Source organism: Piliocolobus tephrosceles, chromosome 21 (assembly GCF_002776525.5).
Source record: "Piliocolobus tephrosceles isolate RC106 chromosome 21, ASM277652v3, whole genome shotgun sequence".
Classification (NCBI taxonomy): Eukaryota; Metazoa; Chordata; class Mammalia; order Primates; family Cercopithecidae; genus Piliocolobus; species Piliocolobus tephrosceles.
The window spans coordinates 52,541,233-52,558,514 of NC_045454.1; the positions used below are offsets into that span (position 1 = coordinate 52,541,233).

Below are 17,282 nucleotides of genomic sequence, written 5' to 3' on the forward strand. Positions count from 1 at the left end.
CATCAGTAATCCACTCATCCATCCACCATCTACACGTCCATCAGTAACCCACTCATCCATCCAACCATCTACACATCCATCAGTAACCCACTCATCCATCCAACCATCTATCTACATATCCAACCATCCGTCCAGTCACCCATTCATCCCCCCATCTACACCCATCAGTAACCCAGCCATCCATCTATCCATTCACCCACCTGGTCCCCCATCCATCTGCCTAAGCCTCCATCATTATTCCATCCATCCATTTTCCATATGTCCATCCATTCATCATCCATCCATCCACCTGTCTCTCTATCGCTCATCCATCATCTATTCATTGTTCCATCCATCCACCTTCACTGCTCCATCCATCCACCCACCCACCATCTTTCAGCATGCTTCATTGAGTATCTTTTCTCTGCCAGGAACTCTGGTAGGCAAACAGGATGCAATAGTGACCAAGACAGATCTGCCCTCATGGAGTTAATGGCCAAGTGATATTAATCAGCAAATCAACAGTCAACATACAATAACAACTGTGGAATGGGCATGGTGGCTCACGTCTGTAATCCCAGCACTTTGGGAGGCTGAGGCAGGTAGATCACCTGAGGTCAGGAGTTCGAGACCAGCCTGGCCAACATGTCAAAACCCCATGTCTACTGGAAATACAAAAATTAGCTGGGCGTGGTGGCGGGCGCCTATAGTCCCAGCTACTTGGGAGGTTGAGGCAGGAAAATCACTTGCATCTGGGAGGCGGAAGTTGCAGTGAGTTGAGATCGCACCACTGCACTCCAGCTTGGAGGACAGAGCAAGACTCCATCTCAAAACAAACAAGCAAACAACTGTGGAAAGTAGTGCGTCCTGGAGCTTAGAGATCCCAGGAAATCCAGGAGGGTGTCTTTGTGGGAACAACACAAGGACGGTGATTGGAGGGTGAATAAGGTAGAGCTCTGGGCAGAGGAGACAGCGTGTGCAAAGGCCCTGTGGTGTGTTCAGTCAGCACGTTCAAGGAGCAGAAGGGTGGCCACTGTGGCCGAGGCGAGGTCAGAAGCAGGGTGAGGACACAGAGCTTGGGGGAGGCCTGGTGCCAGGAAAAGCTGCCAGGGGTCTTTGAAGCACAGGGGCGATAACAGTCCCCATGAGATTTCCCAGCAGGAAGCACAGTGTTGGGAACAGGACAGGAATGGAGGGAGGGCAAGGAGGAGGCACTGGACCAGAGGAGTGTTGGGGACTAAGGAGTGTCCGATTCCTGAGATGCATAGGACGGAGAGGGTCTAAATGCACTTCATTCATTCATTCATTCATTCCTTCATCGCCCTGGGGCCCGGGCCCAGGTTGCCCATCCACACCCCACCTCCGTCTGTCCTCTTCCAAGTCCCTGTGTAAATAGAAACTGGCACCTGCTGGGACATGAGCCAAGAGCGGCATGAACTCTGGGTGCTGAAACTCTCCCCGCTTTACAGATGAGGAAGCAGAGGCTTGGAGAGGTGAGGTGACCTCCAGACCATCCCACGGGGAGGTGGTGAAGCTGGTTTTGGGGAGCCCCCATTTCTCAATCCTGTTTTCTGGGCTGGAAGAGTCTGGGTGTCCAGACGCCTGGCTCCAGCTGGGTCCCCACACCTGTCTCCTACCCCTTCCTACCTTTGTACTTCCAATAATTGGAATAATTACGTCAATCATCCACTCCTCGGGAGGCTGAGCCTGGAGTGGGAGGCAGAAGAACCCTGGGACACATTCAACCTCTGAATAGTGCGAGCCTGGATGAATTGTTTCCTTCCCCGGGTCACACTCAATCCCCTGCACGAGGAGACAAGAGGACTTGCCGTGGAGGGGCCAGGATGCCCCAGGTATGAGCTGGTGCCGTGGAGGGGCCAGGATGCCCCGGGTATCAGCTAGTATTTACTGAGCACCCCCCTGCCCGTGGCAGGCCTGGAGGTCAGCCGGTTCCGTGTGCTCCCCGATACTCTGCTGTGCCTCAGTGTCCCTATCTGGAAACGGGCGATGATGGCCTCCAGGGCCCCTTGACTGGGCTAACCTGTGATGCATGAACCAGCCGGGTCCCTCCTGGGACTTCAGAGGCAGTCCTGCTCCTGGGATTGCTTTATTATTACACCGTCCCCTCCCTTTCCTGACGCTCCCAGGACAAGTCTTCAAGCTGCACAGGTACCCAGTGGCCTCCTCAGCATTGGAGCTCGGATTGTAGGCCCCCCCATTTTTTTTTAAACCATCCCCCTATACATCCTCCAAGCCTGTTATCCTGGAGGCCACTGTGGGACAGCCTTGGATTCAGGCCTGGCTCTGGGAAGCCCCAGGTCCCTGCTGCGGCCCCCACCTGTGGGGATGGAGGGCCAAAGTCATCCAGCATCAGGTGCCACGACTCAGGGCCGAGAGGGGCTGGTCAATACCACCTGGGCGCCCTCCTCCAGCTTGAGCCTCCTGGTCTCCGATTCCTGGAGGGCTGCAGCGAGGCTGCTGCAGATGGAGGCAGAATGTTCTGTTGACCAGGAGAGGCTCCTGTTTACTCACCGATTGTGCAGAGCTAAGCTGCCGGATGGCCCCAGCCTGCCTGCCCCTGCCCCACCCAGGGTGGGGCCTGCATCTGTCCACAGGGCAGGTGTTAGGACCCATCCCAGGTACTTTTCAGGCCTATGTTTCCGCAGCCCCCAAATGGGATGGGGTGGGCTTCTGGCCAAGCCAGGCTGTGGTGGGGTCAGAGCTCTGGGGTGCACTTTGAGGTCTGGGCCAGCTCCCCCCTGGCTGAGACCCTTTCCTCACCTGCAGAAGCGTCTGAGGAAGATGGTGACTGACACCTGCCTTGCACATTTGGTGGGGTGGCTGTAGGCACATCGTGATCTGTTGAACCCTCCCTCCAATGCTGTGATGCCCTGGGCTGCCGAAGAGGCGGAGGTCTGGATGCTTGTCCAGCGTCACACAGTGGGAAGTGTTGGCGCCAGGATTCAAGCCCTGATTGACCAGCTCTGGATTTGTGTCCTTAGCACAGAAACAGGCGTAGTGTAAACTCAGTGCCTCATCCCCCAACCCAGCTGGGAGGAGAGAGTCTGCCCCCACCTGGGCTGGGCAGGGGTGCTGGAGAGCGAACCCCCAATACTTGGGGCTGGCCTGATGTCAGGAGACCGGTCACTGCCACTTCCTCGGGACCACGCTGTCCCCTTCCCTCCCCGGGCCCTGCTGTCTTTGTCTGCAATTGAGGAGGGTGACTCTGTGGCTCCTGAGGGCCCCTCCCCCAGGGCCTGCCGAAGCAGCACTGTTCCCGGCCATTGTGGCGATGCTGTTCACCCATTTGTTTGGCAAATGTTTATTGGAGACATGGCTGGCCTGGGCTTTGGGGACACCACAGGGACAGGACCTCCAGGACCCTCCTCCCGGCTCGGGCCCAGCAGGGGCAGTGGACAGACCCCCTCCCGGCTTGAGCCCAGCAGGGCTGGTGGACAGACCCCCAGGACCCTCCTCCTGGCTCGGGCCCAGCAGGGGCGGTGGACAGACCCTCGAGAGTGTTCTTACGGCCGGAGCTGGGGTTCGGGGGCCCTGCCAGGCTGCGGAGAAGGGGAAAATTTCTCGGTGTCTGCCTCCCTGTCAGACTTCAGGGCTGTGTCGTGGTTGACCCAGCACAAAGTGGGGGCTCATCAACACTTGCTGGGTGAACAAAGCTGAGATGGGGTCACAGCTCCCCTGGGTTTCACTTTACTCCTCTGGATGGCAGGACTCTAACCCCTCACTTCAAGGCTACGTGGAGAGTGGGGAGGCCTCAGCCCGCCTCCCTCGCCCCCCCGGACCCCTCTTGTACCACTGTGGCAGCAGCCGCTCCTCCCAGCGTGGGCCACGTCCAGACTTGGGGACATTCCCAGAATGCAGGAGGCTCCTGGACAACCAATAATCCAATAAAGCGCCAGGCGTCCGCCGGCTCCCGGTGGGTCCTGGTGATACGTTATCTTGCTGGCTCCATACACATGGCGGCTGGGAACTGCTCAGGTAGGTTCCACAAGAGGAAACTGAGGCGGGGAGGGAGGGAAAGAAGGAAGCAGTGAAGGCCGGGACTGGCAGATCACATCAGCAACTGGCAGGAGGGGCGCTGGGGCCTCAGGAAGGGGCACCCTGTGGTCTCAGGAACCGCCAGGAAACCTGGGACCTGGTCTTGCCCCCTCTGGGTTTTTCCATCCGTGAATCACACGGGTGTGCCTTTCCCCTTCGCCCCGTGGCTCACACCTTCCTGCTGTGTTCCTGATCCAGGAGTCACCACCCCTACAGTTCTGAGCTGCAGCTGTGTGCTCTGTGGGCCTCCTGCCCCTGCATCACCAGGGCTGGGGCCACCTCCCTCCGTCCCGGCTGTGTCCCCGGGGGGCCGGGTCACTGTCCAGCATCAAGCGGGTGCTCAGTAAAGGTGTGTCCCTGAAATGAAGGAGCAGCTGCCTCCCAGGCTTCTTGGGGGGCTGCTGAGAGGTTGCCCGTTTAGTGAGACCAGCTGTCCCAGCTGCTCGGTCCTTGTTTCTGGAAGGGAACCCCCCCACCTTCCTCATCTACAAATTGGGAATTGCAGGAGGACCTGCGTACTGGGTTGTGTGAGAGTCAGACGCTCCATCATAAACCCAGCTGCATTTATTACTGTTGCCATCATTTAAGTCGTCGTCGTCGGTCGAGAAAGCTCCTCGTCGGCAGCTAGTGGGGGTCTGGGGTCCTCTTCAGATGGACGGAGGCAGGGGCTTGGGGTTGGGAGTCCGGCTTCCCGGAATCTGCGGGCGTGAGCGCCAGGAGTGGCCATCAGCCAACCGTGACCACCTGCTGGTCGCCCACCTGCCCCCAGTCAGCCCCCGGGTCCTGGCGAGGCTCCTCCCTGCCACCGGCCTCGGGGGGCTGCGCGGAGACGGCCCCCCACCCCGTCCCTGGAGGGCGGAGCGAGGCGGGGGCGCGGGCGGCCGTACTAGGAGGAATACGGCGGCGGCGGCAGCGGGGCTGGGCGGTTTCCCGCCGCGGGTGAATGAGTCCGACTGCGCTGCCGCCGCCGCCGCCGCATCGAAGCTCCGGCCGCGTCCCCCGCGCCAGCCCCGGGAGCCTGCGCGCCGAGACCCCTGCGTGTCTGCGAACAGACCTGCAGCCTCGGGCCATCACCCCGGGCAGGTGAGTCCAGCGACCCCGCCCGGCCTGCGGGCACGGCCAGGACCCCACCCCCACCCCAGGCTGAGTCGCGGGAGGGTGGGGGGACACCGGGGAGTCACTCGCTGCGCCCTCGGCCCCAGCCCTGCGGCCCCTCCCTCCCCCCACCCGAACGCCCGGCCCTCGGGTCCGGGGAGAAGCCACAGGTGGGAGGGAGCTGGGGGGGCGGAGCTGGGACACCCCGGGGGCCCACCCACATGCGTGTCTTCCCTTAGGACCGGGCGCGGAACCCCTTAGAACGAGCGCTGAGATGCTCAAAACCAGAGCAGGCGCGGGAGAGGGGCCGGTCTCCTCCGGGAGCTCCCCAGAGTCAGAGCGCGGCCCCCACCGCCCCGGGCTTGGGTGCTTGGGAGTTAAGCGGGATCCCTCCGGAGAAGGGAGGGGGGAGCCCGCCTCACTCCTGTCTTGGGCCGCAGCGCCCGGGCCGGACGCCCCCAGAGGACCCCTCCACCCCCACCCCACTGACAGGGCCCTGCCAGGTGGCCCCACAGGGAGCAGGTGCCCAGGGCCCTCTGCCAGCCGCCCCCCGCTGCTCCTGACCCCTGCTTCTCTTCCCAGACGCTGCAGCCCCTGTCCTGGCCTCTTGCCTGCCGCCCCCATGAGAAAATCCAACATGTGGTTCTTGGAGCGGCTTCGGGGGTCTGGGGAGAACGGCGCTGCCCGGGGCGTGGGGAGCGAGGCGGGGGACAAGGCCTCCAAGGGGCCCCTATACAGCAATGTGCTGACGCCCGACAAGATCCCCGACTTTTTCATCCCCCCCAAGCTGCCCTCGAGCCCCGTGGAGGGCGAGGGACAGGCCGCGCTGGGCCCGTCCACGTCGGAGCAGAACCTGGCCTCCGCGGCCCCCCGCCAGACCCCACGGAGCCCCCGGCTGCCTGCCAAGCTGGCGGCCGAGAGCAAGAGCCTGCTGAAGGCAGCCACCCGGCACGTGATCCAGATCGAGAGTGCTGAGGAGTGGCCGCCTGAGGAGGCCACTGACACCGACCCCCAGGCCCAGGGCGCCATGTCCCTGCCCTCTGTCCCCAAGGCCCAGACGTCTTACGGCTTCACCACGCTGGCCGAGAGCCCCCACACTAGACGCAAGGAGTCTCTGTTTCACAGTGAGCACGGGGCCCTGGCCCAGGTGGGCTCCCTGGGTGCCGGGCGCCGCCGGGCAGCTGCCAAGGCCAACGGGGGTGATGGGGGCCCCAGGGAGGCTGGCGGGGCCCTCATGAGCCCCGGCCGCTACTTCAGTGGCGGGGAGAGCGACACGGGGTCCTCAGCCGAGTCCTCTCCCTTCGGGTCCCCTCTGCTCTCCCGCTCGGTGTCACTGCTCAAAGGCTTTGCCCAGGACAGCCAGGCCAAGGTGAGCCAGCTCCGGCACTCCGTCGGCCGCCACGGCCCCCTGTCAGCTGATGACAGCACTCCAGACACCAGCCCTGGGAGCCGGCGTCGCCTGACCCGCCGGGCCCTCCCGGAACCTGGCCCAGAGTCGGGCCAGGCGCGTGGAGAGCACACGGTCCACGTGGGCCCTCGGGGCAGCGTGCGGCTGCTGGCAGAGTACGAGGCAGGCCAGGCCCGCCTGCGGGTGCGCCTGCTGGCTGCGGAGGGCCTCTACGACCGCCTGTACGATGCCCGCAGCATCAACTGCTGCGTGGGCCTGTGCCTGGTGCCCGGCAAGCTGCAGAAGCAGCGCAGCACCATCATCAAGAACAGCCGCCACCCCGTCTTCAACGAGGATTTCTTCTTCGACGGCCTGGGGCCGGCCAGCGTCCGGAAGCTGGCCCTCAGAATCAAGGTGGTGAACAAGGGCAGCAGCCTCAAGCGGGACACGCTGCTCGGGGAGAAGGAGCTCCCCCTGACCTCCCTGCTCCCCTTCCTGTAGAGTGGGGACCTGCTCGCTGCCCGCTCGGGTGCAGAGGGCAGACCCCCGTCTCTCCTCCACACCGGGTCCTGACGGGCAGGTCCGCTGGCTTGGGCTGGGGCTGGGCGGGGAGGGGCTCACACTCAGGCTGGGCTGGACCCTGATGCTGCAGCTGACGTGGGTTTCCTGGTCACCCCATGCTGACTGGAGTATTATTTTTCATGAATTCATTTCTTTGGAGGAGGAGGAGGAGAAGGGGCCTCAGGGGAAGAGAAAGGGCCAGTTCGTGAGGCCCCTCCACATTGCCTCGCCCCTTTCACACAGAGTTCTAGCAGGAGGTTCTCAGGGGTCAAGGAATCCGTGCAAGTGACAAGGCAGGGCCGTGGACGGGGAGGTCACAAGTCCCGGAGCCCACATTCTCCTTCACTGCACGTGTGTCTTCCTCCCCCGCAGCAGGCCCTCCAGTTCCCACCCTGCAGACAGCAGGGCCTCACGGCAACACCAGGCCCAGGTCCAGGCCCAGACTCTGCCCGAGACGCTCCCTCCAGGGGTCAGGCTGTCTCTTCCCAGGTTCCGGTGGTGAGCGGGACCAGGCCAGGGTGCCTTGCCGAGGGTGGGCGCGGAGGGAACAGCTGCTGCCACAATCAGAGCAGAGGAGGTCTTGGCAGAGGTCCACTAGGAGGAAACTCCTGTCCTGCTTTCCTCCGACACAGTTGACACTTGCTTTTTGGGTGCAGGCCTGTCTGGCCATTTCTGCTGTGACGCTGGAGGGTCTTGCTCAGAGATGCCCAGAGAGCAGCCCTGTGGCCCATCCCTCCTCTCTGGGGGCTGCCACCTGTCACGCTTCTGTCCAGCGTCTGCAGCTGGGAGCGACACGCGATGACTGACGGCCGTGGCTTTGACGCCGTGTGTAAATAGGCTGTGGCTACGGTGGGTGGGTCAGAGCCCAGGAGGCAGCTGGGGGGACCCGGCTGTGGCCTTTCATGCTGCTCGGTGGCTGCAAGGCTTCCATTGGGTGGTTATGTGGGTCCTTGAAAGATTTTGGGGGGCGGTTTCCAGCTCAGAATGATGCAGAAAAGACTCAAAGCAGGGGCCAGACCAGGATAGTACCTTTACCTCTCCTGGCTGCTGGTGGGCACGGGGAACCAGGGCACATCTGTGGCATCCCGGGGTGCATCTGTGGCATCCCAGGACATCCCTCATCAGCCCGTTTGCTACACGTTGTTCCTCTTGACCAGGGAAGGGTGGAGGAGCTGCTTCCCAGGACTGGAGGAGCAGCCGGGCCCCTGCTGCACGTTCGGTGGGACACACCTGTGAGCCCTCCACAGACAGCGTGCAGGGCCCTTGGGGCTGGGCCCCTTCTGAGCCTGGTGTTGCAGGCGCCCTGCTCTCTCCGGAAGCCAGGGCACCCGGGGCGGAGGCTCCTCAGGCTGGGGAGGTGGGGAGGGTGCCCTGCATGGAGAGAGACGCCCCCCGCCTTCTCTGATGCTCACCCCTCCCAGGCCCTGTTCTCTCTGGGGTCCCCCGTTTCATAGCCCCTGCACTGTTTGATATCTTAGTGTCTGAGGTTGACTGTGGGTAAATCTGTAAGACACTCCCCAAGCGTGTTTGTTTATAAAAGCTGTTTATAGTGCAATAAAGGTGTTTCGGGAATACGGGGGTGGAGGTTGGCTTGCCTGGCTGTTTAATAACGAGAGAGCTCTGCCGTGAACTCCAGTGGAGGGGGTGGAGAGGGTTTCAGATCAGTGAGGTCCTTTCCACCGACTTTCAGAATGCCCTCCACATTCTCCTGCCCCAGGTGGAGGCGGGCAGGGGGCAGGAGCCCAGTCCCTGATAAACCACCGTTGCCTTGGAGCAGCAGGTCTGGGTGCTGCTCCACGATTCCAGCTCTGACTGCACCCATGTGAGGAAACAGGACTCTGACCCCACACAATGCCTACAGGGTGGGTGCCAGCTCCACGCAGAACCTTCAGACAGGACCCCGTCTCTACATACCCCCACCAGACACTGACCCGTCTCCCCTGACACTCCTCAGGACAGGACCCTGTCTGCACAGACCCCTCAGGTCAGGGCCCCATCCCCCCTCGGACGCCTCAGGACGGGGCCCCGTCCCCCCCCAGACCCCTCAGGACGGGACCCCGTCCCCCCTCAGATCCCTCAGGACAGGGCCCGTCTCCGTGCTCTGAGCCCAGGCTGGGCTTTGTCTCTGCTGCTGCCTGCAGGGCCCAGAGGTCTCTGCCATCTGAAATCCACCAGGAGCTTTTGGGATTGGGGGTTCGGCGCAGCCCCGCCTCCTGACAGTGGCCCGAGGAGCTGCACTAAGGAGTCCTGGTCAGGGCCTGGGATGGGTTGACGGGGCTACGGGTGCCTGGTACCCTCTTCAGCCCCAGCCACTCATCCCTAGGCTGCATGTGCGTGCGTGCCAGGTAGGTGCACATACGTAGCCGTGTGCTTTGGCACGTGTGTGCAATGTGACTGCATGTGTGCCCATGTTACTGTGTCATCTGTTTGGCATAGCAGTGCCCCTGTGACCAGGTGAGTGCCTGCAAGCACTCGAGTGTAGCTGCCTGTGTGCTGATGTGTGCATGTGTAAGCACGTGAGCTGTGTATGCGTGTGTGTAACTGTGCACTTGTGTGCCTGAGTCACTGCGTGTGTGCTGGCGTGTGCACATGTAAGCACGTGAGCTGTGTATGCGTGTGTAACTGTGTGCACTCGTGTGTGCCTGTGTCAGCACGTGTGTGCTGGCGTGTGCACGTGTAAGCACGTGAGCTGTGTATGCATGTGTGTAACTGTGTGCACTTGTGTGTGCCTGTGTCAGCACATGTGTGCTGGCATGTGCATGTGTAAGCATGTGAGCTGTGTATGCGTGTGTGTAACTGTGCACTTGTGTGCCTGAGTCACTGCGTGTGTGCTGGCGTGTGCACATGTAAGCACGTGAGCTGTGTATGCGTGTGTAACTGTGTGCACTCGTGTGTGCCTGTGTCAGCACGTGTGTGCTGGCGTGTGCACGTGTAAGCACGTGAGCTGTGTATGCATGTGTAACTGTGCACTCGTGTGTGCCTGTGTCAGCACGTGTGTGCTGGCGTGTGTATGTGTAAGCATGTGAGCTGTGTATGCATGTGTGTAACTGCATGCACTTGTGTGTGCCTGTGTCAGCACGTGTGTGCTGGCATGTGCATGTGTAAGCATGTGAGCTGTGTGTGCCTGCATCACCGCGTGCCTGCTGGCATGTGCATGTGCAAGCATGTGATCTATGTATACATGTGTAACCCTGTGTGCGCTTGTGTGTGCCTGCGTCACTGCGGGTGTGCACTTGTGTGTGCGTCTGTGTGTGCTGGTGTCTGGGAGCTGCGGCTGCCCATGCCCTCCCCGCTCCACTTCTACGTGGGCACCACCCAGGGATGCCGCGCCTGCGTGGTGTCTCGCCCTGCCTCAGGTCTTGGCTCACTGCCCTTCAGGTCAGCCCCCACCCCAGAGGAGTCAGATGCCCTCGTTCACTCCTGGCTGTGGTCGTTTGCTGCCTTGTGATATTGATCCTGAGCAGAGTGAATCTACTGTTAGGGCCTCCAGCGTCCCTGGCACCGCAGAGCACTCGGTCCCAGTGGGTACTGTGCAGTGAAGGAGGCAGGCACACCTGCCAGCGGTCTCTCCTTCCAGCGTGGCGGCCATCCTGAGTCTCCCGACCCTCAGGAAGGCCATGGGCACCACAGGCAGGGGGCAGCCTGTTTGGTGCAAATTACACAAAGATGCCCCTTCTTCTGCGTGGAGCCATCATAGGGAACGACAGAGCCAAGAGGTGAGCAGTCAGAAGCCTGGCGACATCGTGGACACCTGGATCCAGCTATGCCTGAAGTCCATCACGGCGCACCACTTCAGCTCAGAGGGTGGGCCAGTAAAGTCCCTTCTTTGCTCAAGCCAGCTTGATTCAGGTTGTTTTGTTTTGTTTTGTTTGTTTGTTTTTTGGAGATGGAGTTTTGCTCTGTTTTCTGGTCTAGAGTGGTGCAATGTGGGCTCTCTGCAGCCTCTGCCTTCTGGGTTCAAGCAATTCTCCTGCCTCAGCCTCCCAAGTAGCTGAGATGACAGACGCCTGCCACCATGCCCGGCTAGTTTTTTGTATTTTTAGTAGAGACAGGGTTTCGCCAAGTTGGCCAGGCTCGTCTCAAACTCCTGACCTCAGGTGATCCACCCACCTTTGCCTCCCCAAGTGCTGGGATTACAGGCGTCAGCTAGCATGTCCGGCTGATTTGTTTTTTAAGTTGACAGCCAGAGAACACTGATCCAGTGGGTGTCTGATCCGAGGAGGAGTAACACCTTCCCAGGGCCCCTGCCTTGTGGCATCTCCTCTCTGGGGCCTTGAAACCCTGACATGTGTGGGGAGCTAGCAGGGCGAGTTTCAAGCCCCACCTTCCACTTGGGGTGCGGCCAGGGCCAGCCGCATGGCATCTCTGGGTGTCAGGCTCCCCAGGCCGAAGGCTCTGTCTGTGATGAGCCCTGGCGGCTTGTGTGCGGTAGAGCTGAATCCACAGGCTCACTGGGCAGAAGCCGGCACAAAATAGCGACGATAATTAATATAATCACATCAGGGCCATAATTACTGGCGGCCTCAGACCCACCGAGGCGGGGGCTCCCTCGGCCTCTCTCTGCTGCACCCACCGCCCCAGTGCCGGATTCAATTAAGCTTCTGTTTTCTTCTCGGCTCCTGGGGGTAGGAGGGAGGGCTGCCCACGGCCAGTTCCGCCGACAGGAGGAGAAAAATGACTTCAATAAAAAGGAGGAGGCGTGAGTGACCCGCGCACATGCCCCTCCCCACGAGGGCGGCGATTCCCGCCGGCCGGCACTGAGCCCTGGCTCCACGGGCGACCACAGGCAGGCGACCCGGTGCCCGCGCCTCAGTTTACTCTACTGTAGAGTGACGTGGTCCCAGAGCCTCCCTCCAGGGTCACACGCAGGGCAGGGCCTGTTGATTAAGCCCATCGTGGGTGGGTGGGCGGGAGGACCCGCCGAATCCTCACCAAGACGCTGCCAACTGCCATCCACAGATGGAAACATCGAGGCACAGAAGGCAAAGGGGCCTGCGCACACCTCCCAGCTGGCAGGACAGGAATTTGGACCAGGGCTGGACCCACGCGGCCCTTCCCAGGTGGGACTGGACACCCACTAGCATGGCCGGCCCCTACCCGCCGGCTGAGAGGGCAACCAAGGCTTGAGAGGGCCCCAGGGCTGTGTGGCCCCACACGGGGTGTGGAGCTGTGCTCTGCCAGCCATGGGTCAGAATCCTGACACGTCCCTCCATTCTCTGTGACTCAGTTTCCCCTCTGCAGCGCCCTGTACCCTCCCTGCCTGCTGGTGGGGCTGGGGTAAGCGCTGGCCCAGCACCCGTGGCACTCAGTCCTGGTCACCAGGCGAGCCCGGCTGCAGCGCCACACTTGGTGGAACACATGGGGCAGCCCAGGCAGGAGGAATTCAGGAGCGGCCAACGTGAGCCTATCCGCTGCCAGCAATGGAAGTCAGGATGGGGCCCCGGGGCAGGGAGCAGGAGGGATGAGGGGCCTCTGGGGGCTGTCATGGTTGGTGTTTTCATCGGGGCGGGGGTTGCCATGGCGAGTTTATTTATAAATGTTCACTGAGCTCATCAGGACCAAGTATTCAGAACACACAAACTATTCACACAACTCAGCAACAAAATGACAAACAACCCCATTAAAAAATGGGCAAAAGGCTGGGTGTGGTGGCTCACGCCTGTAATCCCAGCACTTTGGGAGGCCGAGGCGGGCGGATCATGAGGTCAGGAGATCGAGACCATCCCGGCTAACACGGTGAAACCCCGTCTCTACTAAAAATACAAAAAAAGAAAAATTAGCCGGGCGCGGTGGCAGGCACTTGTGGTCCCAGCTACAGGGGAGGCTGAGGCAGGAGAATGGTGGGAACCCGGGAGGCGGAGCTTGCAGTGAGCTGAGGTCGCGCCACTGCACTCCAGCCTGGGCTAACAGGGCCAGACTCCATCTCAAAACAACAACAACAACAACAAAAAATGGGCAAAAGACCGGGTGCAGTGGCTCACGCCTGTAATCCCAGCACTTTGGGAGGCCGAGACGGGCGGATCACAAGGTCAGGAGATCGAGACCATCCTGGCTAACCCGGTGAAACCCCGTCTCTACTAAAAAATACAAAAAACTAGCTGGGCGAGGTGGCGGGCACCTGTAGTCCCAGCTACTTGGGAGGCTAAGACAGGAGAATGGCGCGAACCCGGGAGGTGGAGCTTGCAGTGAGCTGAGATCCAGCCACTGCACTCCAGCCTGGGCGACAGAGCGAGACTCCGTCTCAAAAAAAAAAAAAAAAAAAAAAAAAAAAAAGAGCAAAAGACTTCAATGGGCATTTATTGGAAGAAGATATACAAATGGCCAACAAGCACACGAAAACATGCTAGGCATCCTTCGCCATTACCGAGATGCAAATCGAAACTAAAATGAGATACCACTTCCCACCTACTAGGAGAGCTGTAATCAAGAATATGGAAAATAATGAGTGTCGGTGAGGCTGTGGAGAAACAGGACCTCTACACACTGCTGACGGGGCTGTAACGTGGTGTAGCCGCCGTGGCAAACAGTCTGCCAGTTCCTCAAAAAGGTAAACGCAGAAGTTCCACACGGCCCAGCAATTCCACTCCTGAGCACGCCCGAAAGAATTGAAAACTGTCACTCAAACAAACACTGGTGTGTTAATGTTTGTAACAGCTCTATTTACATCACTCAAAACATAGAAACAGCCCCAATGTCCATTGACAGAGAGAGATTAACCACCATGTGGCATATGCGTACACTAGAATAGTACTCAATCACACAAAAAATGGAGCATGGCCTTGAAACATGACACTCAGTGAAAAAACTCAGGCACAAAAGGACGCATATTGTCTGCTTATATTTATATGAGATGTCAAATACAGGTAAATCCAGAGGATTTCTTTTTGAGATAAGAAGAATGTTTTGGGGAGCTAGACAAAGTGGCTTGCACCTACAATCCTAGCAACGTTGAGAGGCTGAGGCAGGAGGATCCCTTGAGCCCAGGAATTGGAGGCTGCAGTGAGCTGTGAATATGCCACTGCACTCCAGCCTGGACCAAAAAGCAAGACCCCAACAATTTATTTTTTTAAAATGTTTTGGAGCTTAATAGAAGTTACAGTTGCACAACATTGTGAAGGTGCTAAAAGACACTGAACTGATCGTGTCAAAGTGGTTAATGTGCAGTGGCTCCCGCCTGTCATCCCAGCACTTCGGGAGGCCGAGGCGGGTGGATCATCTGAGGTCAGGAGTTTGAGACCAGCCTGGCCAACATGGTGAAACCCCGTCTCTACTAAAAACACACAAAATATTAGCCGGATGTGGTGGCGGGTAACTGTAATCTCGGCTACTCAGGAGGCTGAGGCAGGAGAATCGCTTGAACCCAGGAGGCAGAGGTTGCAGTGAGCCGAGATTGTGCCACTGCACTCCAGCCTGGGTGACAGAGCAAGACTCCATCTCAAAAAAAAAAAAAAAAAAAAAGGCATCACAGAATCCTCTCATTTGGTGCCCAATCATCCACCCTATGATCCCTTTCGTAACACTTTCCATTCATCCTTCTCCATTCCATTCATCCTTCCCATCATCCTTCCCGTCATCCTTCTCTATCATCCTTCCCATCATCCTTCTCTATCATCCTTCCCATCATCCTTCTCATCGTCCTTCCCTATCATCCTTCTTCATCATCCTTCCCATCATCCTTCTCCATTACCCTTCTCCATCATCCTCCACCATCCTTCTCCATCATCCTCCTCCATCATCCTTCTCCATCATCTTCCATCATCCTTCTCCATCATCCTTCCCACCTTCTCCATCTTGCTTCCTGTCATCTTTCCCATCATCCTTCCCACCATCCTTCCCATCATCCTTCCCATCATCCTTCTCCATCATCTTTCCTGTCGTCATTCTCCATCATCCTTCCCACCATCTGTCCCGTCATCCTTCCTGTCATCCTCCCATCATACTTCTCCATCATCCTTCCCATTATCCTTCCCATCATCCTTCCTATCATCCTTCTCATCCTCCTTCTCCATCATCCTTCCCACCATCTTTCTCCACCATCCTTCTCCATCATCCTTCCCGTCATCCTTTTCATCATCCTTCACATCATCCTTCTCCATAATCCTTCCCATCATCCTTCCCATCATCCTTCCCTATCATCCTTCCCCATTACCCTTCTCCATCATTCTCCATTATCCTTCTCCATCATCCTTCCCATCATCCTTCTCCATCATTCTTCCCGTCATCCTTCCCGTCATCCTTCCCAGCATCCTTCTCCATCATCCTTCTTGTCATCCTTCCCATAATCCTTCTCATCATCCTTTTCCATCATCCTTCTACATCATACTTCTCCATCATCACCCTCCGCCATCATCCTTCCCCATCATCACCCTCCCCCATCATCCTTCCCCGTCATCCTTCACTGTCATCACCTATCCCCACCATCCTTCTCCATCATCCTTTTCTATCATCCTTCACCATCATCCTTCCCCATCATCACCCATCCCCACCATCCTTCCTTATCATCTGTTCCATTGTTTGTCCCTAGACCAGCTCTGTTGCCTCTGCCGTGGTCCTCATGGCAAAAACCCAAGTCCTTCCCATTCCCACCAGGCCCTGCACGACCTGCCTGGCCACCTCCTTGTTCTCACCTTCTCCCTTTCTCTCCCTTTCTCAGTCTGCTGCAGCTGCATGGGCCTCCTTTTGGTTCCGTCTGCACAGCAGGCACGTTGGTCTCAAGGGTCTTTACTCGTGCTGTACTCTTCCTAGATACCCTCATGGCCTTCACCTCAATGGCCTTCCCTGCCTTCCACCATCCCCCAACTCTTCTTTGCTTTCTTCTCGGCTCTCTTTGGGGGCCAGGACCACCTCCCAGGCTCTTCTCAGGCCCAGAACCGTGCTTGGCACATAGCAAGTGTTCAAGTTTTAGCTGAATAAATGTGTGTGATGGCCAAGGTGCTAAGATTTTTTCTGAGAAATCAGTAGGATGGGAGTCTGGGGCCTCTTCCCACCTTCACAGGCAGCTGCAGACACCATCCCCACTGGTCCCCAGGACCTCCTCACACCCACTCACTCTCACGGGCTCTCTCTGGCTGAAAGGAAGGGCTATTTTTAACCACGTCATCCTCCGCCTCAGGTGTTTAATTGCACAATAATAAGGGTGGGCGACGAGTGAGCAAACCTCAGATTACACCAGCACATGCGGCAGGGCCGCCAGCACTGCCTGCCCATGTGGTCCTTCACCTGGAGACCCTCACATAGCCCGCCCTGAAGGTCAGGGAAGACCTTCAAGGCGTGAGTGTTCCGAGGAGCCTGCAGGCCCAGAGAGAGCTGCTGCAGAGAGGGGGTGCCTGCCAGGCACAGGGCTGCATAGATGTCTATCCAAACTCAGGGATGGCTGGTCTTGTAGAGCCATGGGCCCCACGGAATGGGGTCCATGCCAATGCCCTCCTCCCCAGCCACACTCACCCCACTGTGTGTTGGTATCTCCCTGCCATCCCTGCAGGCTCTGGCCCCATCCCACCCCCACGCCTTTCCTCCTGGTGCACTCTCCCCTGATCACCTGTCCCCTCCTCACCTCCTTCACTTCTGTCTTTGCCCAAAGTCCCCTTCCTGGGAAGGCCTCCCCGACCTCCCTACCTTCCCCAAGACTCTGCCATCTCCTCCCTGCTGCGTTCTCCTGGCTAACAGACTCTGATTCACCAGTTGTGTTTCTCGCCTGTCTTCCCCACTAAGACACCAGCTCCAGGAGGGCAGGGATTTTGCCAATTTTGTTCACAGCTGGGTCCCCAGGGCCTCTGCCGGGGTGGGCGTGGCAGTCGGTGCCCAGTGTATGGTTGATGTACTCGCCAATGAATGAACGGCTGTGCAGGACCTTGGCAGCTCTTTCGGAAACGTTTGGATGGGGCCAGCACCGCCCCTCCCTGCGGGCTGAGCAGCTGCCACCTGGGGCAGCCGTAGCGGAGGTACGTGGCCCGTGGGTGTTCCCACAGCAGAGATGTGTCCTCACGGTTCTGGAGGCCAGAGCTTTGCCATCCAGGTGTCGGCAGGGCTGGCTTCTTCCAGAGGCTCAGAGGGAGACTGCGTCTGCGCCCTTCTCCAGCTGGTGGTGGTGGCCCGCGTCCCTCAGCCTGTAGATGCCTCAGTCCAGTCTCTGCCTCTGTCCTTTCACGGCTGCTGCCACTGAGTGTGTCGTGAGCCCACTCCTCATCTTAGAGGGACGCCGGTC

The 17,282-nt window shown here is 59.0% G+C and overlaps 1 protein-coding gene across 1 annotated transcript; it reads left to right on the forward strand.

Annotated features, from left to right (window-relative positions):
- Positions 1–4,986: 4,986 nt before the first annotated feature.
- C2CD4C (C2 calcium dependent domain containing 4C) lies at positions 4,987–8,657 on the forward strand. The gene is made up of 2 exons (XM_023195748.3): positions 4,987–5,118; positions 5,713–8,657. Exon 2 carries the CDS (start codon positions 5,753–5,755, stop codon positions 7,016–7,018), a length of 1,266 nt encoding a protein of 421 aa, XP_023051516.3. The 5' UTR covers positions 4,987–5,118; positions 5,713–5,752; the 3' UTR covers positions 7,019–8,657.
- Positions 8,658–17,282: the final 8,625 nt, after the last annotated feature.

What these genes read in the sequence shown, in the direction of transcription:
- C2CD4C (XM_023195748.3), top strand. Translation starts at nt 5,753, where the DNA reads ATGAGAAAATCCAACATGTGGTTCTTGGAGCGGCTTCGGGGGTCTGGG.